This window comes from Monocercomonoides exilis, assembly GCF_001643675.1.
Source record: "Monocercomonoides exilis strain PA203 chromosome Unknown scaffold7-2047599, whole genome shotgun sequence".
In the NCBI taxonomy this organism is placed as follows: domain Eukaryota; phylum Preaxostyla; order Oxymonadida; family Polymastigidae; genus Monocercomonoides; species Monocercomonoides exilis.
The window spans coordinates 1,516,540-1,541,652 of NW_027150552.1; the positions used below are offsets into that span (position 1 = coordinate 1,516,540).

The 25,113-nt window shown below is 35.5% G+C and overlaps 7 protein-coding genes across 7 annotated transcripts; 2 read left to right on the plus strand and 5 right to left on the minus strand.

The window, feature by feature from the left end:
* Positions 1 to 4,047: 4,047 nt before the first annotated feature.
* Positions 4,048 to 7,502, minus strand: MONOS_4108 (Stromal Membrane Associated Protein A). The gene is made up of 4 exons (XM_067874154.1): positions 7,320 to 7,502; positions 7,099 to 7,232; positions 6,946 to 7,031; positions 4,048 to 6,879 (listed from the first exon to the last, which is right to left on the minus strand). The coding sequence occupies exons 1-4, from the start codon at positions 7,420 to 7,422 to the stop codon at positions 4,494 to 4,496; spliced, it is 2,709 nt and encodes a 902-aa protein (XP_067733526.1). The 5' UTR covers positions 7,423 to 7,502; the 3' UTR covers positions 4,048 to 4,493.
* A 6-nt stretch (positions 7,503 to 7,508) lies between these two features.
* Positions 7,509 to 9,840, minus strand: MONOS_4107 (uncharacterized protein). Its single transcript, XM_067874153.1, has 2 exons — positions 9,733 to 9,840; positions 7,509 to 9,680 (listed from the first exon to the last, which is right to left on the minus strand). The coding sequence occupies exons 1-2, from the start codon at positions 9,795 to 9,797 to the stop codon at positions 7,577 to 7,579; spliced, it is 2,169 nt and encodes a 722-aa protein (XP_067733527.1). The 5' UTR covers positions 9,798 to 9,840; the 3' UTR covers positions 7,509 to 7,576.
* A 160-nt stretch (positions 9,841 to 10,000) lies between these two features.
* On the minus strand, positions 10,001 to 11,443 carry MONOS_4106 (splicing factor 3B subunit 2). The gene is made up of 3 exons (XM_067874152.1): positions 11,405 to 11,443; positions 10,478 to 11,339; positions 10,001 to 10,251 (listed from the first exon to the last, which is right to left on the minus strand). Coding segments are annotated over exons 1-3 (1,035 nt in total). The 5' UTR covers positions 11,407 to 11,443; the 3' UTR covers positions 10,001 to 10,080.
* Positions 11,444 to 11,529: 86 nt separating this feature from the next.
* On the minus strand, positions 11,530 to 15,538 carry MONOS_17104 (uncharacterized protein; the record flags this gene model as incomplete). Its single annotated transcript, XM_067869992.1, has 1 exon — positions 11,530 to 15,538. The coding sequence occupies one exon, from the start codon at positions 15,536 to 15,538 to the stop codon at positions 11,687 to 11,689; it is 3,852 nt and encodes a 1,283-aa protein (XP_067733529.1). The 3' UTR covers positions 11,530 to 11,686.
* Positions 15,539 to 17,340: 1,802 nt separating this feature from the next.
* MONOS_4105 (uncharacterized protein) lies at positions 17,341 to 20,298 on the plus strand. Its single transcript, XM_067874151.1, has 8 exons — positions 17,341 to 17,559; positions 17,603 to 17,803; positions 17,856 to 17,886; positions 17,936 to 18,039; positions 18,087 to 18,674; positions 18,862 to 18,987; positions 19,156 to 19,275; positions 19,634 to 20,298. The coding sequence occupies exons 1-8, from the start codon at positions 17,362 to 17,364 to the stop codon at positions 20,294 to 20,296; spliced, it is 2,031 nt and encodes a 676-aa protein (XP_067733530.1). The 5' UTR covers positions 17,341 to 17,361; the 3' UTR covers positions 20,297 to 20,298.
* A 65-nt stretch (positions 20,299 to 20,363) lies between these two features.
* Positions 20,364 to 20,979, plus strand: MONOS_18568 (uncharacterized protein). Its single transcript, XM_067871599.1, has 3 exons — positions 20,364 to 20,436; positions 20,507 to 20,643; positions 20,691 to 20,979. Exons 1-3 carry the CDS (start codon positions 20,373 to 20,375, stop codon positions 20,805 to 20,807), a joined length of 318 nt encoding a protein of 105 aa, XP_067733531.1. The 5' UTR covers positions 20,364 to 20,372; the 3' UTR covers positions 20,808 to 20,979.
* Positions 20,980 to 23,787: 2,808 nt separating this feature from the next.
* On the minus strand, positions 23,788 to 24,501 carry MONOS_4104 (uncharacterized protein; the record flags this gene model as incomplete). The annotated part of the gene is made up of 3 exons (XM_067874150.1): positions 23,788 to 23,975; positions 24,019 to 24,359; positions 24,422 to 24,501. 3 exons carry the CDS (start codon positions 24,499 to 24,501, stop codon positions 23,788 to 23,790), a joined length of 609 nt encoding a protein of 202 aa, XP_067733532.1.
* Between the last annotated feature and the right edge of the window lie 612 nt (positions 24,502 to 25,113).

Genomic DNA, 25,113 nt, shown 5'->3' on the forward strand with positions numbered 1-25,113 from the left:
ATTTTTTATGTTTTTTTTATTGATTGTTGAACTTTGATTTCTCAAAATAAGCTGCTGATGGAAGCAAAGCACAATGCAACATCAGCTGTTCAACTCCTTCTTTTTCCTTTGTTTAAAGAAAATTAGAGGACGAAGAAGGACAAAACAAAGATAGCTGTAACTTTTCTCGAAAAAATAGAAACTGAAGAACAACTTTAACCAGAAAAATTATGAAAAGGAAGATTCGACAGTTGGGAAAAAAAATGGAAATGTCAAAACTTGAATAAATCGCATCGAACATAAATTACATCGGTCGCAATAACATAATACTGTTCGCGAATAGTTACTAATTATTTCATTCATTTTTCGTCACACAATAACGTTGGAAGTGAATGGTGTAATTGCATTTTTTCGCATTTGTGGTTCTTTTTTTATTTAAAAAAAATCAACATTTTGAACAGAGATCTCTTCTTTTTCATTTTTTCATAAATATTCAGAAATTCTTTTTAAATATTTTCATTGCAATGATTGTAGATTTCAATTTTGAGAAACGAGTATATCAAAGAATTATGCAAAATTTTCAATATAAACTCCATAACTTTTTATTAATTAATCGCTTATCATATTGACTGTGTGAATCAAATCCCACCATCTTTGTAATCAGATGAAACACAATTTTTATTTCAATTCACCAAATGATAAAGCAGACTAAACTGTTTTCAATCGCGTCAAGTTCCTTTCAATTTCATCAGAATATATCCGATTGTGATAATGAGCGATATCACTTTGTTCATTGAAAAAAAGTAATTGATTAGACAAATAATATCTGGTTACACAGAGTTAATGTCAAACTATCAAGCTTTTTTTTGTGCAAAGAATTAAATTCTTGTTTCACTTATTATATCAATAAACCTTCTCAGATTTGTTTATAAAGTGCAATAACATATTTTTTAACATGTACAGTCATCGCAAAAAATACCGGACAAGATCGATTGAACTATAACTGCATGAGGAATAATTCCGACAAATTTCATCAAAATATATCTTATCAATGCAAACTCAATTGATAAACGAGACTTTCAAAATGACTTCATTTGTGCTCAGAGAAAAAATTATTTTTGAAATCTCGGCAAAACTCAAAAACTGCTTTCTCCAAGATTTCAAAAATAATTTTTTTCTGAGCACAAATGAAGCCATTTTGAGAGTTTTGTATATCAAATGAGTTTTCATTGATGAGATATATTTTGAGGGAAATTGTCAGTGTTATTCCTCTTGCAGTTATTGTTAAATCGATCTTGTCCTGTATTTTGTGCGATGTCCGGTATTTTATGCGATAACTGTATTAATTATTCAAAAACATTAAGTTTAGTGACCTCATGCGTATCTCAAAAAATGAACCCATTTTGTTGGTAATTTTTGTTAGCAATCAAATATTCGATATAGGAATGCGTTTTCATTATTTGATAAACATCATGAAAAACAAAATGAAACTAATGTTTAATTTTCGATTACAGTCGAAACCGGATATAATCACGTCGAATATTATCACATTCGCCTATAGTCACATTTTTCGATGCACCGACATTTTTGGCCAATTTTTCATTCATTTTCCATCGCATAAAATCACAGGGCTGAAATTATATTATCACATTTTTTATCGTAATGGGTGATTTTTTCATAGAAAAATTGATTTTTTGATCAAAAATAACAATTTTTCGCTTTTTCAAAAATGTTCTCAAATAAGTCAAAATAATGTGTATTTGTGATAAAAATTGTTCAAGCAAGTGAAAAAAGTGTATTTGTGTAGAATTTCCAAAAAGAAAAAAATCGTCCCAAAATTAATTAATTAACAAATTAATTTTTATTTTTTTCTGTGAAAAGCATTATCGTGTATAATCACAATCGGATATAGTCACAAAAAGTTGTAAAAAAACCGATGTGATTATATCCGGTTAAGACTGTATTGGAAAAATTGGTCTTTGAAAAATTATTTCCTATTTCAAGTTTGAACGGTTTTTTTTTTCATTTCGATTTTTTCCTCTTTTTTCCAACAACTCATCATATCGAAAAGTTTTTAATGTTTAAACCAGATATTAAAAAGATTCATATATCATTTTTTGAAATATGGGTGGTCATCAACAAAAATTTTACTTTTTTTTGTATTCATTCAATTTCAGTATGTGAAAACCCAAAGAAACAATTCAATAACAATATGTGAGTGAAAATTTTCATAATCACAACTATTTATGAGGTGATAATTATCAATTCCAAAAACTTTATGACATTGACATGTTCTTTTTCATTCAAAAGAAAAATGAAAATCAATTGTTTTATTTGCCATTTATTGAGATGAGTTTTTGAAATTATTTAACGTGAAATTTGTGAAAACTTTTAATGCACATCAAAATTTGCTTTTTCAATTTTTTGAAAAGATATATTAATTGGTATTATTTTGAATTTTTTATTTGAAAACAATCACACAGATCCATCCTTCATTATTTTGTGATTTTTCTTTCTTTCTCAACAACAATGCATGCGTGTGATTATTTAAAATAATAAGAATTTTTTTCGGAGTGTTGATTTTTCAATAGTTTTATTTATATGGAGTAGAATTATTCATTCGAAAGAAAAAAGCATGACAAATTTTTGAAATAACGAAGCAAAAGATTGAAATCACTAAAAAAATCATGAAAGAAAAAAGTTTTGACATTTCAGTGCTTCAAATCAATATTCAAAGTTAATTCTCGAACAGAAAATTTTAAATGAAATTATATGGTTTCAAAAACAATGGCCCATATTCATTTATTTTAATTGCAAAACAAAAATATTCTCAAAAAAATATGGGTGATTATTTTTGAAATTATATCAATCTTCGGTGAAGAAAATTTTCTAACGTTGTTTGCATATGGGAGGAGGTTCAGAATTTCAATACGAAAAATTCACAGTTGTTTTATTAATAAATGTCTCAGCGGAAATAAAGTTGAAGATGCCTTTATTGAACCTTTTTTCTTTTCTGTGATCACTTATTGGCATTCAAGTGAATTTTTTGAACCAAAAATAATGAATGATAAAAAATGAATTCAATAATACTCTCCCATATTTATTTCATAAATAAAATGGTTGTTTAAAAAAATGATAAGAGGCTCTTGAAAATGTTACGATGACATTATGTGGCTGATCCTTTTTGAAATCACACTTTCGTTCGAGTTTTGATCAAAATTATAATCTCAATGGGATTTGTGACAAAATGAACTTTAAACTGAAAAAACATTTTGTAAATGATATGGGACAAAAACTTTTTCCCTATGAATTTTCATTAAAATGTCTTGCACTTTTGATAAAATTAATGTGAACAAAATACATGAGAAAATTGGGTTCGTTTATTGAAATGCATATGAGATCACAAAACTTCAGGTTATTATATCAATGATGTTTGCTTTCGGATACAAAAATCAAATTTCTTTTGACATCTGTGGTTGTTTGCTAAAGAAATGAGAGAAACAATAATCTATTTCTTCGTGCAAAAAAAAACTTGAAAACCCGACTTTTCCCCCAAATTAAAAAGCAAAACTAACACTTCAATACAAATCCCATTGAGATTAAAACTTTAATAAAAACTCGAACGAAAGAATGATTTCAAAAAGGATCAGCCATGTTATCTATTCTTGGAAAAATCCAAAATTATAAAGTGTTACGCTCACATGTTAATTAGAATATTTCTCTTTCACAATCTTTTTCATCGAAACAGTTCTTCATCTTTTTTGTTTTTCAATTATTATTTTCTTTGAAAAAATTACAAAACGATGTTGTTATTTTTGTGATTTCAAATATGAAAATGTTTTGAAGAATTTTTTTTTATTTGTTGAAAAGCATATATTTAAACATTTTGGGAAAAGATTGTTTTTTGGAATCAATGCTATTTTGAAGCATAATATATTTGATATTGAATTTGAATACTTTTTGATTTTTACGTGTCAAAAACAAATCTCTCGGAATTATAAAAGAATTTTGCTAAGGACCTGCCATTCATTTTTATTGAAAATTCTGTTATAACAGAAAAATTTAACATTTTTCTTAGCATCACTCACACAATTTTATGTATGTTGATTGATGTGCTATCAGAAATAAATTAATTTCCAAATTAAAAAGAACTGCCAAAAAAAAAAAAAAAAATACACAGTGAAAAAAACAGATTATTATAAGTTGAAAGCAATGGGAAAAATAAAATCAATAATTCTAACATGCATAATTAATGATATTAATAAAAAAAGATGATTTAAGTTAAAGAAAGGAATCAAAGTTAAGAGTGAGTGATATTGCAATTCATCCATAAAACAACTCGTTTCTATCAACGAGTTTACAAAAAGTGAAAGAACAAAGTCGCAAATAATTCTTTTTCTTAAAAAAGATTATAAAACCATTAAAAAAAAAAGTGCTAAAAATTGAAAATAAATAAAATCAAATAAAATCAAATAAAATATAAGAAACAATGCCACAGCAGCAGAGTGCGTATATTAAGAGAAGAGAGAAAGAATTTCCTCACGAGGCGACGAAGACGGAAGAACATCAGAAAGGCGAGATGGAATCGGAGGAATTGAAGTCTGGGACGATGGAGAGAGAAGAAAAGAAGAAGAAGAAGAGGAGGAGGAAGTAGATGAAGATGACGAAGAAGAGGAAGAGGAAGAGGAGGAATGAGAAGCATGATGATTATGCGAAGAACGAGACGAGTGAGAAGAGCGGGAAGAGTGTCTGGAATGATGAGAATCTCTCACAGGAGTTTGAGTAGCAGAGGCAAAAGGAAGAGGCGGAGGAGGGGAAGAAGAAGAAGAAGAAGAAGAAGAATTGTCAAGGGATGTTGACAACACAGCAAAGGAAACAGGAGCAGGAGTTGAGTCAGAATGGATGCTTGGTGACTTGCTTGGATCATCAGAAAAAGAGAAGGAAGAAGAGGAAGAGGAAGAAGAAGATGATGATAGTGCAAATGGAGCAGGGTTCAGCGAAAGAGAGGTGGCAGAAGCGACAGAAGGAGAATGAGAAGGAGACATCGAAAGAGAAGGAGAAGGCGACGGAGAAGGAGAATTACTGCCAAAAGGGAAGGAATACACCGAGGAGGCGCGCGTGTGGACGAAGCCAGCGTCTATCAAAGGCGAATCCTCGTCGGAAGAGCTGTGTTCTGAGTGGTCTGAATGCTCTGAACTCGATCTGTGCTTCTTGCTCTTCTTCTTTCTGTCTTTGTCTTTGTCTTTCTCTCTATCTTTATCTCTTTCTCGATCTCTCTCTTTCTCTTTCTTTCTCTGCCTCTCTTTTTCCTTTTCTCTCTCTCTTCGTCTTCTACTTCGCTCTTCCAGCAGCTGTTCGTCAGGAGCTTGCGGATTGACAGACAAAACAGCTCCGCTTTCTCTCTCTTTCTTTCGATCTCTGTCTCTGTCTCTGTCTCTTTCTTTGTCTTTATCCTTCTCCTTTTCTTTTTCTCTTTCTCTTTCTCTCTTCTCGCTTTCCGCTGTTTTATCCCTGTCCTGTTCTCTTGACGCCTTTCTCACCTTCACATCGTCTTTCCCTCTTTTTGTGCTTCCCTTTGCGCCTCTTCTGCTTCCTTCATCAGTCAACGAATCATCTCCTGTCTCATCCTCACTCACATGGCGTATGCCATCTTCATAGTCATCCACATCATCATCATCGTCATCGTCATCACTACCTCCAGATTCATAAGCTCTATTTCTTATACTTCCTTTCCTTCCCCCATTGCCCTCTGTATCAAACCTCACTTTTCTCACTCTATCCTTGTCTCTCTCCGAATCTCCTATATTCAAGCTGTTCCGGGAGCTGTGGTGGCTTCTTCCTCCTCCTCCTCTGCTGCCTTCCTCTTTCCCTCTCTTCTGCATCGGATGCGGTATTGCAGTCACAGCAGGAGACGACGTGGAAGAAGGAGGCGCCGAAAACAGCTCATCCACAAACGACGCTATTAGCTCAGGCGAAGGAGAGGGTGATGCAAGCGGAGTAGCAACAGATGATAATGAAGAAGAAGAAGTCGATGAAGATGATGAAAACGATGAGGTGGATGTTGACTGCAATAATCTAGGAGATGGCTGAGGAGATGAAGCAGGCGAAGAATGGGGAGACTGATGGGAGGAGGTTACAACAGGCGTGTGGGAAGAGCGCACAGGTGTCTGTGTGGAGGAATAAACAATCAGCCCTGATGAACTCCCAGGGAATGCAGAAGCAGATGATGATGATGATAAGCCCTCTGAATGTGCATCTGGTGTGCTTGAGATGAGAGAGGCAGACGAGGAAGGCGTCAAAAGTGCTCGTGAACCAGACTTTGGTGTCGTTGAGGCTGGCGGCGATGGTGAAGACCTGGCGCACGGGAAATCTGCATCAAAGCTGATGAGAGGAGGAGATTCGGATCTCCGTGACTTTTCGCTTTTTCTCCGCTTCTTGTCTTCTTTCTCTTCTTTCTCACGCCTGTCTTTGTCTTTGTCTTCTCTTGATCGCTTCTCTTCTCGTTCGCGCTGTCTTCGGGCTTCCCGTTCCTTCTCCTTTCGCCTTCTCCGTTCTCTCCATTGCTCTTCTTCGTCTGTTTCGCTCGAAGACACACTGGCATCTCTTTTCTGTTTGGGCTTTTCCCTTTCAGAGCTTGTTTTGCTTGTCGAACTGTCTGAACTGTCATCTTTTCTATCTCTATCTTTTTTCGAATCTTCCTTTCTTTTTTTGCGTTCTAATTCTTTTTCTTCGCATTTCAGTGGTAAACGTTCAAGAGGAGGATCAGTAGATATCAAAGGTTTCAAATAAGGCATAACAGGCAAAAGTGGCAATAAAGAATCATAACATTTAGGAAAAGGAATGTCTCTTCTGACCCAAACACGATCCACGTATTTATGACGAATAAATTCCGTAAGTTTTCTTTAATAATTTCAAAAAATAATTATTATTATTAAAATTAAATCAATTATAAAATGTCAAATAAACCCTGTTTCTTTTGGGCGTACAAAAGGACGAGGAAGAGTTGCTTCCCAGATAGAGTTAGCTCTGTCATTTCCCATGTTCAACATGAACTTTGAAATAAAGAATTAATATAAATTTTTTTCAAAAAATAAATATAAGGATTGCTCAAAATCAAACATCGACTTGCTCTTGACTCCATTGATCCATTTTTGATGATTTAACTTTAGAGTACATTGTTCCTAATCCTCTATGAATCCCTGAGCAGTTGATGCATATAAAAATTCCCAAGTTTGTTGATGTCCACTCGGCACCTGATCCAAATAAAATACGGATAAATTATTGCACATTCAAATGAAAAAAGTCTTTTATGGGGAAAGCAAAAATAACAAAGAATTAACCTCTGGATAGGCAATCAGCACAAAATTGATTTGGAGGTCTTTGCCTTTCTTCTTGAAGAATGGCGATAAGTTGTTCATTTGTCTTCCTTTTTGGTTTACTCATAGTTTATTTATTTAAGATAAAGACTTTGAAATTTTAATGAAATCGTCGTTGGAGTTAGATCTTAACGAAAAAGATAGAATAATGGGGTATATCCAATTAAAGATTTTGTTTGATAAATAAATGTGATATGGAAAAAACAAAGTATTGTAATTTTCTATTTATCCTTTTGTTGTTTTCCCTTTTGTTTGTTTTGTTTCTTTTTATCTTTTTGAGATTTGTTTTTTTGTTGCTTTTTCTTATTACTTTCATTGGAAACAGCTGAATGTGAAGATGACTGCGCAGATGCCGTAGCTTGCTTTTCTTTCTGCTTGTTCTTAGAATTTGGAAGCGAAGGGAAATCCGTCAAAGGAACCGACCCTGGATGAATCAGATGAGCAGCATGCGGCTGCTGCAGGGAAATGGCAGAGTGTGCAGGGTGAGGAGAAGTAGAAGAAGAGAGTGAATGAGAAGACAAAGGTGATATCTGCTGTTGTGGTGAATTAACCGAACGCGAATGAAGCAGCTGCGCAGGCTCCTTCAGCGGCGCCCCCGACAGAATGGGGGCAGTCTGCGCCGTCTGGAAGAGCTCGCCGGAAGACTCAAAGAAAGCCATCTGCGGCGTCGGAAGCATCGCTGCCTGTGTGTTTGTCTTTGCAAGAGCAGCAAGGGCAGGCCCAGTGGGATGAGAAAGATACGCCTGCGAGCCCAGCGGCTGCAGCGGAGGCTGGTGGGCATACGGCACAGCGGCTGGCAGAAGGCCCTGGGACTCGGGCGAAGGAAGAAGCGCTGCAGATGATGAAAGACTACCACCTCCACCACCACCAATAGCAGCAGCAGCAGCAGATGAAGAAGACGAGTAAGTTGCCTTTGCCTTGCCGCTCTGGACAGCACTTTGGTTTTGGGCTTGATGCAGTTGAAATGAAGGAAGAAGCGGCGCGGAGCTGTTTGGAGGGGCAGCTGTGTTTGACAGGCGCGAGGCGAATGGAGCGGGTGTCGGGAGCAGAGGAGAGGCTCCCGGTGAAGGAGGGATCGACAGGACGACAGGCTTTGCAGGCATCGGGCAGGCAGCAGAGAGGTTTCCGCCTGTAGGGGAGACGTGCTCAGGCTGCTGCGAGATGAGCACAGGGGCGCGTGCAAAGGAAGAAGGAGATGGCTGGTTATCGGCATGATTTGGGGCAGAGGATGTGCCGGAATGTGGGGAAAGAGGCGCCGATGGCTCAGAGTTTGTGTAGGATGGTGACTGTGTTTGCGGCTGAAGTAACGAAGATACTGAAGGTGTATGAGTGGATGAAGAAGTTGATGAATCTTGTGGTGTAAAGGATTTAGTGGAGATTTCAGTAACGGATTCAATTCCTTCTGCGCATTCAGATGAGACGCCTGTTTGAATGTGCTCTGGAGAAATTGCATCAGAATGAGGAGAACATTTTTCATTTGCGCTTGTTTGTGAATTGATAAAGTTGCTGCTTTGCATTTCTTGATTTTTGAGTAATTCAGAATCTTTTGGCATTTCTTCACCGCAAACTTCTTTTGAGAGATCTTGCTCTATCTTTTTTGTATCTTTCTTATTCCGCTTGTAAAATGGAACAGGTGTAGCTTTCGGCTTAGAACCCGGATGAGAAGCTTCAAAAATCAAATAGCTTGTAGATTTTTCAGGGAGTTTTTTGATTTGTGAATTTGAAGAACTTTCTTTTTTCTCCTTTTTTGAATGAGAGCCATGAGATCGATGTGGAATATTTGCAATATTCATTTTTGGAACGAATATTCTATCAACAAGTTTCAGTGTTGTGGAAGAGACCTCATTTGATGTTTCTTCTTTCTTCTCAATCGTTTCAACATCTTTTTCTTTCTTCTCTTCAATCGATTGCTGTTTTGTTTCTGAAGATTTAACCGGTAAGTCTTTATTTGAATTTTCTTTAGTTTTATTCGAATCTGTTTGGCGATTTCGCTCATTTAATGAATGGGATGGTTTTGTTTCTTCTGATGATTTCTGAGGCACAGAATCGGTGACTTTTGCGGATTTTGCTTCTTTATGCTTTGATTTCGATTTTGAATTAGAAATCTTTACATTGAGTTTCGGTACGAATACAGATGAATTTATGTTTAATTGTTGAGAGCTTGTTTTTGAAGACTCACTGTGAGTTGACGATTTTGAAGAGGATGACGATTCATGATGATGCTTCTTTGGTGCCTGTATTCCTTGTTGCGCATCAAACCATTCTTGTGCATTTTTAGGCGGTCTGGATGGCTGTTGCTGTTGATATAACCCTGCCATTGATGAACTAAAAATATCGAAAGGATGCAAAATAAATTTTTTATAATAGCTTGTCAAACGTTGGTGGCATTAACATCTCTTCGAATGCCCCGAATGGAAACAGAACTGGCGGGTAAAACGCCATCAAACCCCCGTAAACAAATGTAATTCAATTTGCTATTAGAAATAACGGTTCAAAGGATCATGGTTATCTTTCTTATCAAATAATCATTTTTCCCATTTGATTATTATTACAACTTACTGAACAAAAATGAATGAATGCCCATGAAATTAATTGCTTTTATCAGAATCTTTTTTATCGATTCTTACAAATATTAAAATTTACAGTTTCTTTGGTAATTAATGATATTAAAACATAACTTGAAAAATAAAAACTTAGAAATGGATTATGAAATGAATTGAGAAGATTAAATGGATTCCATGATTTCTTCTTCCATTTCCTCATCTTCACCTTCTTCCTCTTCTTCCTCTTCGTCTTCTTCATCCTCTTCAAATGATCCCCAATGTTTTCTAAGTTCCTGCTTTTCTTCCTCTTCCTCTTCGATATCATAAGGATTTCCATAAATAGGATGGCCGTCCTAAGATTCAAAATTTCATAATGATAATTGTCAAAATATGAATTAATTATTTAAAATATGCGTTTATTACCCTCACAAGAAAATACAAACGTAAAAATAAACTTTTGAAAAAAGAATATCTTTTCAGGCTGACAATGATGGACAACTTTTTCCACACAACAAACATATTATCATCCTCTTTTAATTTATCAGTCTCACTCATGTTTAATGTCATATAGACACACACCTCATCAGTTGGAGGAGTACCCCATCCACCTGGTTGCATTCCGTACTGAGCACCAAGCCTGGCAGGGATCGGAGCATTCACCCCAGGCACTTTCAAATTGGGATAGGACGGAGGTGGGCCATAACGCTGCATATTATAGAGCCACGGTGGGGGCATTCCTGGTCCCATTCCAAGCGCTTGTTTAAGTTCTGCTGACATCACTCCTGGCTTGTATTTTGACGCATTGATCTGATTTTCTTTTCCTTCATAATAAATATCTCCGTGAATTGTAAGATGTTCTGGCTTTGTTTGATACACAAAAAATGCATCATGGAGCATCTTCCAGTCCATTGAAACCTTTCCCATTTTTGGTCTAACTTTCTCACGCTGCTTTTGCTTTCGAGATTTTTTTGCTTCTGCTTCAGCAAGTGCATCTCTCATCTTACTAACTCCAGTTGCCTCAATATAGTCAGGCAAGCGATATAAAGATTTTTCTATTCCAACTTTATTTGCTAGATACTTTCGCTTTTGTATCCAATGGCGCGGAACAGGAACAGTATTCCGATATGATTTAAGATGAACGAGAAGCAACGCTTCATTTGAATTAGCATCATGAAGTTCAACAACCTCTGGATGCTTAACTTGTTGTTTTAATTGAGCAATAGTCATTCTATTTAAAAGTTTTCGTTTTTTCTTTGAAAGAACAGTCCGTTCCAACTCTTCTTCCTCTTCAGTTTTAACTTCTCCAAAATCTTTTTCTGCATCGTTTTGCTCTTCGGAAATAGTCTCCATCTCGCTTTTTGGTCTTATTGCATTGAATTTTGAAAAGATCTCTGCAAATTCTGGATCAACTGATATTTCGTTTTGTTTATCATCAATATCCCTGCGTAAAAAATACATACAAAAAATTTATTTATTAAATAAGAAACTTTAATGTCAAATTCAAACATAGTTCGAAGATAAACAAAAACAAATTAAAAAGTAAGTAATGAAGGGTTTTTGATCGAATAATTTCTTTTTTTACCTATCTTTTCATATATCAAATAAAAATGCATAAACAAATGAACTTAAAGCAATTGATAAAATGCATTTGTTCTTTGATTAATGTTTAACATAAATAAAATCATATCACATGAAAAAAAAAGTTTTAAGAAAGGCGAATCATTTTAAAATTTCAAATTTGCTCACAAAATCTTTTAACTTCAATTTCAGTTAATTCAAGCCTTGTTTTCACCTTTTCCCCTGACCGAGTGGAAGTTGTGAAGGAGCAGCTTTAAAGAGAATGTTTTCTAAAAGTTTCTCTCTTTTGGCATTTCTGTCTCTATTTGCTTGAAAAAGTGAGCTTTTTGAAGATTGCGATGGGGCCCTCTTCAATTTGCCTTGCTCTTTTTGCTGTTTCATCGTCCTTTGCATTTTCAATTCATCTAATTTGGCCTTCCTAATCTTTCTTTCCTCTTCTTCTTTCGACTTCTTCTCCTTCATTCTGAGTGTCTCTATCTTCTTTGATAGCCTTTCGCTCTTCTCTTTCAAAAGCAGCTGTTTCATCTGCAGCCACCGAAACTGCGCAACACCCGCAGCAAACGCGCGCCGGCAGTCGAACGGGCAGAACGGGCAGAGGAACGAGAGAAGGGGAGTTGTTTGAATGCAATACTCGGCTAAAAGGATGAGAGAGCCAGGAATAATCGACTCAGAGCCAGAAGAAGGCGGACAGGCAGGGCGAGAAGAGAACGATGTGATTGAACGGGAAGAGGAAGCTGGCTGTTTTGTGGTTGTTTGGAAGGGCTTGACAGAAGAGCGAAGCTGAGAATACGAAGTTGAGCTGAGCGGTCTTTTTGAAATGGAGGTTGTTAATCCAAGAGGAGGTGGAATGAAAGAACGTGATAACAAATTCGACGATGGAAAAGAAGAAGAAAACGAAGAAGAAGAAGAAGAAGAAAATGATGATGAAGAAGATGTTACAGAATAATTTGGCATCTCGTTCTGCTTCACGCAGTTGTTTAAGAAACCATCGCGCTGCTGACGAGGAAGAGAGAAGAGCTCAGACAATGAAATGACCGGATATCCTTCATTGGGGAAAGAAGAGGCAGAGCTGTGAAGTGAATCAGTCAGTCCTCCAGGGGGAGTTTGAGTGAATGTGACATATGAATGAGAAGAAGAAGGAGAGGATGAAGGAGTTGTTAGTGACGATAACGATGATGGCTGTGAAACAGAAGAGGAAGAGGAAGAGGAGGAAGAAGAAGAGGAAGAAGGTGCTTGTGATGATGTTGGTGGCTGAAGAAGCTGGCGAAGTGGGGTTGCCCCGTCTGAAGTGAGAGACGGAGGAAGATGCGCCAAAATGAAGTCGCTTCTCTGCATCTCGTCGTCCGACTCAGCAAATTCGTCTTTCTCATCAGCAGAAACAGAAGTTCCCTTTGTTTGCTGCGTCGTCCTCAGCTGCTGCTGTTGTTGTTGTTGTGGTGTGCTTGTTCTCTGAAACTGCCTCCGCTCTGCTTCTCTCTGCCTCCTCATCCTTCTCGCCAGCTGCTCCTCTTTCTCTTTCTCTTTGGCCTTTTCTGTCGCACATGCAACACAGAAGGGCGAATGGGTAACGGAAACCTGAGAAAGGCGAAGTGAGGTTAAAAGAGGAGAAGAGTGAGATGGCTGCTGAAGCTGCTGAGTGTTTGACGAGCGAAGTGGAGAAGAGAAGAAGGAAGAAGAGAACAGCATGGGCGAGGCAGTCAGGTTCGACGGAGAAGAAGGAGAAGAAGGAGAAGAAGGCGGTGAAATGGAGAAGGAAAGAGAAGAGGAGACAGATGAATACACAGATGGCCTGACTGTTTGGCGGGTGTTGATTGGAGAGTCGAAGCACACAGACGGAAGAGCAGGTGGTGTTGGAGAGATGAAAGGGTCAGAAGGCGGCTGGTGAATGTGGAAAGGAGAAGGAAATGGCTCATAACTCAGCTGGGAGTATGTTTTGCCACTGAAAGATTGCCCAAAGTCGCTGTGCTTATAGCGAGGCGAGCCTATGGAATGAGGTGGCTGTGGAAGTTCTTCAGATTCTGTAAACTGATCTCCGCCCTTTTTGAGATTTTCTTCACTGTTGGACAATTGATGCTCATCTAAAAATGACTTTTCTGAAGCATTTTCTGTTTCTGCACCTTTTCTTTCATTGCGCTGCATTTGAGGCGCCTCCAACGAATTTTGAAGTAAATTTTGGTTTTTTGAATGATTTTCTTGCGCCATCTGATCAGAAGAAGATTGCTGTCTCTTTTCTGTTTGAGCAGAATCACCAGCATTCTCCTTATCTCCTTCTGCTTTTGCGCTTTCTGCTGCATTCTTCTTCTTCGCAATTCCAGTCACCATTTCCCTTGCTGTGTTAACTTTGCTCTCATTGTTTGAGCCTCTGCCAGTTCGCAGAGTTTCAATGCCTTCCAAAAGAGCCTTCCACTCTTCATCTGGCTCTTCTTCGCTGCTCAATTCTTCTTCGTCTTCATCTTTTTCTTTCTCCTTTCTTTCTCCTTCACTTCCTTCCTTATTTTTCTGTTGAGAAAAGCTTTGTTCGTTTTGAGCTTCGCATTTTTCCAATTTATCTTCAATTTTTCCTCCTTGTGCCTCTTTTTCTGGTATATCCACAATTTTTTCATGTGGAATTGCTTTCAAATGAAGTGGTGATACACTTGCTGGTAAAGGTGAATGGTGAACTTCATGTTGAACATTAACTGTAGAATTTGGCTGTTCTGTTTGTTTTTTCAATGAAAATGAATCATCTTCGCCTTCAAATTCTTCATCTGCAAAACTGCTAACGTCGCTCCAGTCCATATAATCCTCGTCGTCTTCTTCTTCCTTTTCTTCTTTATCGTTGATATCATCTTTTGAGAATTTCTGATCATTTTCACAATTTTTATCCAAAGTTGACCTTCTTTGAAAGCCACCTTTTCTATCAAACCCATTCGCATTTTGTTCTCCCTTGCTTTTTCCTGTCCCGTCTTCATTCCCTTCCACCAACTTCCTCCTCTTCTTCTCAACTTCCCTCATCTCACACAATTTTTCTTCTTTGCCCTGGCACAGCACCTCCTCTTCTGCCACAAACTGAGCTATGCTTGGAAGGATCTGCTGCAGCACCGCCAGCGTCGAAAGCGCAGACAGCGCCAGACTGTCTGTCGCATCCAGCCGGGGAGACGGCGGAGTGTGTGGAGGAGAGCCGATCGAGTACGAGCCATCGGCAAGTGAAGGCATTTCGAGAGAATGCGGAGAAAGCGTTTCTGTGAGTGTGTCAGCGAATGCAGTGTTTGAGATGTCATTGTCGTTTATTTGGTTGATTGAAGGGTCAGATGCAATGGGCGTTGAAGAGGAACGATTTGAAGGCATCTTTTGAGGTTGATTGCTTGAAGAAGACTCATTTTCCATTCCAAGTGCTGTTATTTGAGCTATTCCACTCATCGTTTTGTCCGATTGCTCCAGAGAAGGAGTAACAGAACGGAGTCGTGCAAGTTCGGTGGATGAGAATTCTGTGACAGCATTCGCCCAATCATTGCTCTGACCTTCTCTGTTTCTGCTGCTGCTTCTGTTTGTCTCATTCATTTTTGCTGATCGCAGCTGTTGTTGCTCTTTTCTCGTCATACCACGTTGAGTGCTCCTATTTCTTGATGCTGATCCATAAAGCAGAGACGGAGTATTTCCTGTTGGTGGTGTTGGATTCCGTCGATCTGCGTATGATTCTCTCATTTTGGTTTTCTGATTTTTATTTTCTTGAATCGCTTTCTTCGCATCTGGAGAAATGCCGCGAATGAAACGTTCTTTAGCCTCCGCATTCCATTGGCGGATTTTCTCATTCTTTTGAGCAATGAGCGATTCAGTGCTTTTGTAGTACAAAGGCACAGAGCTCCGTTCGAATAAAGTTTCACTTGTGATTTTTAGTGATGGTGATTTGGATCTCAAAGTTGACGAGCGTATAGTTCGATAATCAGGAGGCTTTTTCGTATCTTTATTTGCTGGAGAATAAGGATTTTTTATGAGAGTTTTAAGTTGATGTATTATTCCCATCCAAGTTTTCATTGGATAGTTATTCAATTCTATTAGAGATGGAGTGAAAGTTCTGATCATGACAAAAACTTTGTAAGCTTTATCCCATAAGTCTCTCGTTATTTCTATAGCTTTAAAACTCGATAAGTTTGATAATCTTTCTTCAATAGATTGCAAAGGCGAAAAAAAGGGGCAACCATCAAATGATACAGAAGAAAGTTTTACATTAAATGAAAGCGAGCGTATTGTTGATTCCAACGAAATAGGATTCCACTAAAGTGCAAAAGAGTTACAGTTAATAAGTTGAATAAATCACTTTTAAAAATAATACATCCAAACCGAAGCGTCCAACGTTTCAAGCAAAGATAACGGAGCAAGAGGTTCTAATGCAGAAATTTTATTTTTCGCACATAAAAGCGCTTGTAGTCTTGTGCATGCAGATAAAGGTTTCAGAGACTTTCAAAAAGATAAACGCGTTAATTGGAAAAATAAATGTCAAGCAAACAGAAATATAATTCTCAGAAATATCCAAAATTTCAAGTCCAGGGCATTGTGAACCAATCGCAGATACATCATTCAATTCACAGCAATTAACATTTAATACCGATAAGTTTTCTGGGAGCCATCCAAGAGAAACTACAAATAAAAAAGAGTAAAATACAAAAATCAATAAGCAAGACACACCTAAAGTTTGTTGAGACAGCGATACATTTAATAATTGTGTTTCTTGATCTTTTTGTCTTGTTGGGCATTTTTCTGTCTCGTTAATACCCTGAGAAAACATTTGAAAAAACTACCCTTATTTAATTTTTTCAATATCAACCCAACATATTCCTTAAAGAGAGATATTTTATTTTTTGCACCGTTTTCGAAAACATAGGTTGAATTTCAATAAATACTATATGTCTCAAAGCGATAAATCTTCAATAAATGCAGAAACAACACAAAACTCTGTTGTACAGCGCGTTACACTTCACAACCCTTCTCCGACAGCTTCTTTTGAGGGGAAATGCCTAAATGATGTCAAAAGACAAATAAATGTTGACGGAAAAGAAATTAATGATGAAAAAGATGAAGATGAAGATGAAGATGAGGGGAATCAGCAATTTCCATGCTGCGTTTATGCACTTTTTTTTTCACTAATCATTTCATTATTTCTTCTACCTCTGATTTGGAGGCACCTTCCATTTACAAAAGTGCATGTACAATTGTTTAATGATGGTAAAGCAGTTGAAAGAGTCTTGTCAAAAGTTTGATTTCAATTTTTTTAATATCTTTTTTGTGAAATTTCAATTTTTCAGAAATATAATTGCTATTTTTGGATAGACAAAACGAGTGCAAGAATAATGAGTAAACGTCTGCGTTAATTTTTATTGTTTTCTATTCATAATTGTTGGTTTACGTTTATATTCAGTTCCGGACTTTTTACAAAAGTTTATGACCCAACCAGGGGACGAACTCATAAAAGAAACAATTGATTTGTGCAACTCAAAACAACCTCCATCTGTTCCAGAAGAACCTTCTTCGAGAAATACCAAACTCGGTAGGTTTGCAGATGATATAGAAAATCGCATTCATGAGAAAGAAGAAGAGAATTTTCAAAAAGAAAAGAAAAACTACGAAAAACTGAAATTGGCTAATCAAAATTGGGAAAGAAACAAAGAAGAAGCTTGCCACATTCTACACGAAATGTACAAGGATTCACAAGCTTTTTCTGATTTCCAGAAGAAGCAACTTTCTTCAGTGGATCCGCCATTTAAAAACGTCAAAATTTTTTAATGTTAAATTATAATTGTTTGTATGATTTTACTTTAAAGGTCTTGTTTGAACATTTTCTTCAAATTTTTTGTTATATTTTCAGATCTCATTTCACATTCTTTTATATTTTGTTTTTTATTTTGAGGATGGCTTTTCCTTTCTATTCCTCGGAAAGCGAAAGATCATCTCTAAGATTTTCTGCGTTTCTATCTCAACATTCTGCGGACGAAACTCGTCATACAGATGAAGATTCTGCTGATTCTTTAAGAAGAAAAAATCGAGAAAACTATCTTGGCCTTCGTCGATATGAAGAAGATAGCTTTTCTGAAACAACAATGATTGATGTATAATAATTTGTTTTGAAAAGATTTATTAACTTATGTGAAGAAAAATTCATTAGTTCAAATTATTCAAAAACTATCAAATTCTGAAGAAGAAATGAGAGAATCTCTAAAACAATTATGCTCCATTGTTTCTACAATGTGTCCAAAGCCAATTCTTAATTCAACAATAAAACTTATGCTTTCCCTAAATCTTCTGGAGCCACTTCAACAATTTTTGAAGCCTACTACCCATACAGATCTTATTGTGTGTTATTTTCACTTAAGCACCAATTTAATCACTATTTATGTCTATCAAGATATTATCATTGCAACTAATCCATAATATTCGTATGATTTATAATTTCATTAAGAATCTTCAAAATTTTGACCAAATTAGTTGCATGTGAAATTTTGAAATTCACAAAGGAAATACTTTATTCTTCGTGCCTGTCATTTTTTCCTGCATTGTTTCAAAGCTCAGTCCCCAAAATTATTGAATTAGTGTGATTTATGAAATTTTCTGTTTTTAGAAATCATTTCTTTTTGAGACATGCAAATGCGTGCATTTTCTTTCTATTTTTTCAACAGATTTCAGAGACTACTGCGTGCAATTTGATCTTGTTGCTCCTGTAATTTCCATCATACAGACATCAAGTCAAGAACTCTTCTTCCCTTCAGCAAGCCAATCATTGATTCCTCAATCATCATCTGTGCTTTGTGCAGGATTGATGGCATTTGAAGGGCTTTCGTCAGTGAGATGGAGAGGCAGAGGAAGTCAATCAGCAGTAGCAACTGCAGCCACTGCTTCTGACAATCCTTCACCAAATGAAGAAGAAATTGATTTGTCATCTTCTCAGCCTTCGCTGAGCGGAATGATGGAAATTGAGCCAGAAGCGTCTTCTTCTTCTGCTCCTCAGCCTTCTACTTCTTCTTCCGAGCCTTCAACCAGCAATGTGAATGAAACATCAGAAGAGCCACATGCAGAGGCAGGCAGTGCTGCAATCAAAGCTGACAAGCTGCTGAACGATTCGATGCCAATGATTCTCTGCCTCACAAGCAGCTCTGATGAAAACATTGTTGTTCACTCTACGGCAGCTGTGTATAAACTCACTTATGACAATTCTGATGCTATCAAAGTGTGAAATTTGCGGGGAATTGAAAAAAAAAAAATTAATTAACAAGGAAACAAAAGAAAGAAGAAGAAAATCAGAAAACTATTTCATTTTCTTTTCTTTTCTTTTCTTTTCTTTCTTTCTTTCTTTCTTTACGATTTATTATTGTTGCAATTCTGTTGATTCTTTTTTGTTTGATAATTCCAATCAGACGTTTTTGGAATGGGAAAATATAAATTCCTTTGCGACGTTGCTCGGAAGCGAGAATCCTCTTATTCAATGGAACACTCTCAGAACACTTGGAAATTGTCTTCAATATTCTGAAACTAATTTAGACGTATGCTGACTTTCTCAAAATGCATATTTTTGATTTTCATTTATTTATTCTTTATTTATTTCTCTATTTTCGTATTGATCTCGCTTTATTATGAATTAAAATAAAATAAAATAAAATAATAATGAATGAAATTTCATTTATAAAAATCATATTGAAAAATTTCTTTAGGCAATTTGGAGATTAAACATTGTTCATTTTCTGAGTCATTTGATTCTGCAGCCCAATCCCCGATTGAGAAAAGAAGCACTTTGGATTTCAGTTACGATTATTCAGTGCGAGCGGAAATATGTTTGCATTTTTCTTGTCTTATATTTTGTTTTGTTTTGTTTTGTTTTGTTTTGTTCCATTGTCAAAACAAATGTTTTATATTTGATCCTTTTATTTTGCTATCTTTCTTTTCAACTTAAATTTTCAAATTTGCATTTTTCTTTTCAAATGATATATTTCCTCCTTTGTTGTTACTCATCTTTTTTTTTTCTTTTATTTTATTTTAATTCACATATTGCATGTGTCTGCTTATATATTTATATTTATATTTATATTTATATTTATATTTATATTTATATTTATATTTATATTTATATTTATATTTATATTTATAAATATGTATATTAAAATACTAAATTAATAAATATTAATATTTTAGATTGCTTCACTTTTCAACAACTCTGTAATCTCATCCATGCTTTCGGTGCTTCCTTCATCGCAGAACGAAAGCCAGAAGGAGATTCTGCTTGCAATTGAGTCCATTGTTAAGACATCCACACTGTGCTTTGTGCGTTTGGTGGAACTTAACTTGGTCGAAGCGCTTGTTCGGTTACTTCCGAATTCGCCAAATCCAATTATTTATTTCATATTAAAAATTTTTAATATGCTTCTTTCTTCTGGGCAGTTCTACAAAGAGTTTATTGTTCAAGAATTTAAATGCAATTTTCGATTTGTCCTTGATACTGCTGCTCAGCTTGGCTTTCTTCATTTTCCTGCAGAAATTCAAGATTCAGACAATTCAAACGATCAATTAAATCAGTTGCTTGCAGTGATTACTTCTTTTATACACTCCCTCCAACCTTCACCTTCTCCGTCAATCAGATCAGCAAATATTGTGGTTCTTCGTATTTGTGCATTAAGAGGAGATGCTTATTTGGGAATTCTTGTTAATCATGAAAATAACAAAATTAGAACAATTGCAGAGGGAATAATGGAAAATTGGTTTAACAACCAAGAGTCATTTGATGAGATGAATGAAAGAAATTTACCAATAACTGTTAACTTTTCTTTTTTAATTGAAAAAAAGCTTTCTGAAGAATAAAATTAATTTCTTTATAAATTCTGTTATATTTTACAAATATTTTTGAAAATTTACTAACTTATATCTCAAGATCAATATGAAGATTTTTGTGACTCTTTTGCCAAACAAGGAAACAGTTGAACACGAATGCGATCCAAATGGTATGTTACATATATTATTTATATAAGTAACTGATATAAACTACTCATATTATTAAAACATACCAAACAGACACTGTTCGTGACTTAAAATGTGCAATTGTTGCGAAACATTTCACTTTATACAAGGCAGAAAATCCAGACTGTGATGAAAATTCACTTCTTATGTTTTTTAAAGATGGAGTTTCTTTTGGGCAGCTTCGGCCAGATGTTTGCAATTGACAGATTTTTATTTATTTGATTATTGTATTCAATAGGAGGTAATTGGAAGTTGTGGAGTTGTTGAAGGTGATACAGTGGTTTTTGACTTCGAAGACTCTTCTATTGAGCTTGAGTTAAAACAACAGAAAGATGAGCGACCTCCAACTGATTAATCTTTTTTTCATCGGCATTTTTTGCGAATATTGTGTTTTTTGTCTTCATAATTATAGAAATAATTTATTGATTATTTTAAAATAATTCTTTTCGTGTTATTTTTAAGTTGCAATATGGAAAAACCATTTCATGGGATATACATTCAACAATAGCATAACTCATCAAATCCATATTTTTATGTAATTGTCTTTTTGCATAATCTTCGCAATACACATTTTTTTTAGTTGTTGCATATGAGTAGGAATTTTATGCTTTGTGAATTTTGTTCCAAGCGATATTCACAAGATTTTTTTCAAATTTTTTCCGTTTTCCAGATTTTTTTCGCACGAGAACGAATGATATATAATGATATGATAGTAGATAAAAATTTTTTTACATAAAATTGATTTTTTTCCCCCATAAATGCAACATTTTTTTTACTCGTATCATTAGATACAATGCAGATTGAATCAAATAATTCAAATTGAAAAAATAATTTATAATTTTGGGGGTCATTTAAAATAACCCCTGTTTATTTGAATTGACTTGCTCATTTTTTTTATTTTCATCCTATTTAGAATTAAATGTTCAAAACATGAAAATAGATAACATTAAATTATTAACATAAAAGATTAATATAAAATACAAAAGTTTTTTATGATTCTCTTTTTGCAAAAATTTTGATCTTTCAATAATCAACTTCGAAAAAATATACAGATATTGCATAAAATACCGGACATCGCACAAAATACCGGACAAGATCCATTTCACAATAACTGCAAGAGTAATAATTCTGATAATTTTCCTCAAAACACAGCTTGTCAATACAAACTCACATGACATACAAGACTTTCAGGACAGCTTCGCTTGAGCTCGGAAAAAATATATATTGAAATCTCGGAGAAAAAGAATTTTGAGTTTCTCCGAGAATTATAAAATAATTTTTTCCGAGCTCAAGCGAAGCTGTCCTGAAAGTCTTGTATGTCATGTGAGTTTGTATTGACAAGCTGTGTTTTGAGGAAAATTATCAGAATTATTACTCTTGCAGTTATTGTGAAATGGATCTTGTCCGGTATTTTGTGCGATGTCCGGTATTTTATGCGATATCTGTAATAATTCGATAATTCGTTTGAAATGCTATTCAAACTAATGTTATCAAATACATGAGTTATATAACGCGAGTAAGTATGGTTTTAACAATTAAAAATTCATTTTTTCCAATATACAAATCATAAATGCTTCTGAAAACTTTTGGTTTATTTCTTCACAATTGCAAACAATTTCTTTAAAAATGAAGCACCAACAACAGCTTTTGTGCCATTTTGATCAGTTCTCATTGGATAATAACTGCTTTTTTCGTTTTTAGCAACAGCAATTTTAAAACAATATTGTTTTTCATTTTTCGCCTTATTGTTGAACAACATTATGAAATATGTCTAAATTTTTTTTAAAAGTTCCGTTTGTTTCATTTTCAAATAAAATTAAATTTTCATATTTCGATCAAATTTCTGTTCCCACTTACCTAATTTTGCTGTAATGAAAACAAAATCTTGACAAGATATTGTTTTCATGACACCGAAATTATGTAAGTGGGAACAGAAATTTGATCGAAATATGAAAATTTAATTTTATTTGAAAATGAAACAAACGGAACTTTTCAAAAAAATTTAGACATATAAACAAGAAAAATATTAAACACTGAATGAAAAATGTGTATATGGTTCTTTTTCAAAATTTCGTTTTTTTATAAAGAACATTTTGTATTATTTAAAAAAAATATTTTTCTATATTTATCTTCTTATAAAACCGATCACACATTCTGTTTTTTATGCTTTCAATACTTGAAACCTTTGGCTTTTATCTGTTTTAATTTTTATCCCTCTTCATCCAAATGATAACTCACAAACTCAATTTCTATATCAATTGTGATTGACATTTATTCTCTTGCATCCCCATCAACGGCTTTCACTCCAGCAAACTCAAAGTCCCATCAACGAATCAATCATCTCTCTCCTCAGCAGATCCGACAAATCCCTCTTTGTCTTCAACACCTCTTTCTTCCAACAAACGCTTTCTTTATCAAATGCTTCCATGATACACGAAGGATCAGAAAATAACAGAGAAAATTCAGGATGATTTTCTTCATTCGGACTGAACAGCAACAAATTTGAATGGTGCATATAGAAAAATACAAATAACGGAAATGATTGGTGTGGAGCGCTAAAAATTATTTTGCGAAAATGCCAATCTCACAATCACGTCTTGTTCATTTTACAATTACTCGACTTGTAATCATGGAGGAGAATTATTTTGCAGATATTTATAAAATTTCAACATCGAAAAATCCAATTTCACAAATAGTTCTGCTTTGAATGGAGGGGCAGCACACATGTTCTATCCGCAATCCAGTTCTGTTTGGGTATTATTTGAAAACAGAGTGGAAAGTTGTTAAATTACAAATTGGTGCGGAACTGGTTGGTATTTCAGACTCGAAAACATGCCATCAAATGCTCAATTCCTGCTCACCAAATGCAAGTGTATCGCAAATTCTGGTGGAGACTCTTCGGGTTCTTAAACGTTCAACTGGCCTCCAAGCAACAAACCAGAATATTTTTTGGTAAATGATTGTCAGTTTATAAATAATAAATTGACATCGTCTTCTTCTTATGGAGGTTCTGCTATGTTTTTCAGAGAAACATATTCTTGGATGAGTTGAACAAAATTAATCTCCTTTTGCTGCTATGATTGTAAAATCGCAACAAATGGCAAAGGCAATGATGTATTTTTCATTGACAATGCAATCACCCAATCTCCATTCGAGAATTGTGGTTCAACAACTCCAACACAAAGGGTATGGAATAATGGAACTGCAGAAAACTCAATGTACAATAGCTGGCTCCCACTTGTAATACCAAACAAAATTGTTGCCAACAGCGGATCAGATGTCGATGCATGTGGAAAAACACAGCAAAACCCATGCGCCACCATTGAGTATGCCCTCTATGGATTTGGTTTTTTCAAAGAAGCTTCACTTATCCTCCTCCACTCCACATTCACTCCCACAAAGACTCTCACATTCCGTGCCCCAAATACAAAAATCACTGGAAATGGCACAACTGCCACCATCATCGCTTCCAGTGGTATTCCCCAACCAACTTCTTCATCCTCTCCCTCATCATCGACATCTTCTTCACCAGATACATCTGCCTTGTCTGCTCTCTTCCAACAAACTCAGGGCTCCCTCACAGTCTCTGCTTTCGCCATCGCACACAACTCCACAAATCAAATCACCCCCATCCTCTTCCACCTCTCCGATAACTCCCCTTCCCTCAACCTCAACACAACCACCATCACCGGAACAACCTCCATGACAATAAAAGCACACCTCTTCTTCCTCACTGCTGGCTCCCTCTCCCTCAACCACACAGCAATCACCAGTCTCGCCCTCAACGGCCAAAGTATCTTCCACCTCACCTCCCTCACAAATCCCCTCACCCTCAACTCCTCCAACATCACCGACATCACCTCCACTGCCACCCCCACCAGCTGTGTCCTCTCCTCTGCCACTTCCCCTTCCCTCTCCCTCTCCCTCGCCAACTGCACCATCACCAACATCAACTCAGCTCCACAAAACCAACAGACTGCCACCAATGGCGGGTGTATCTCATTCGCATCATCTGCCTCCGCCAACACATTTTCGGTGAGTGAATCCATCTTTTCCACCTGCTCTGTGAGCGAAAGTGAAACGAGTGCTTTAGAAATTGAAGAGCTGATAAATATAAAGAAAGAAAAATTCAATGGAAAAAGAAGCAAAGGAGAAAGGAAGAAAAAGTTCTTCTTTGAAAGGAAGTTGGCATTAGAGATTTTACGAGTATGTAATATGAAAATGAAGAGAGAAATGATAACGAAAATCAATAAAATGCGTGAAGTGATGAGAAAGAAAGAGGCTTAATTAAGGAAAAAGAGAAAGATCATTTTGAAATCATGAGATTTCGACAAAAAAAGAATGATCGAAAACATGAAAGGAAATAAGGAAAAATGAAAAAGGAAAAGGAAATATACCTACGATTCTGCAACTACAACATCCAAGTGCAATGTTTATTGTGATTATGGATTCTGCATTATGAAACACGAACACGTAACAAATTTATTTTTCAGAATTTACAGAATATCATAGTTTTCTTTTTAATATTTAAGCAAAAACTCTTAAAATTATCTTCGAAGAGAATCATTCTTCACACAAAACTCAAAACAAACAACAATTTAACTTTATCTGCAAATTATAAATTTAACATTTATTTAATTAAAGCGTGTAAACAAGCTTCC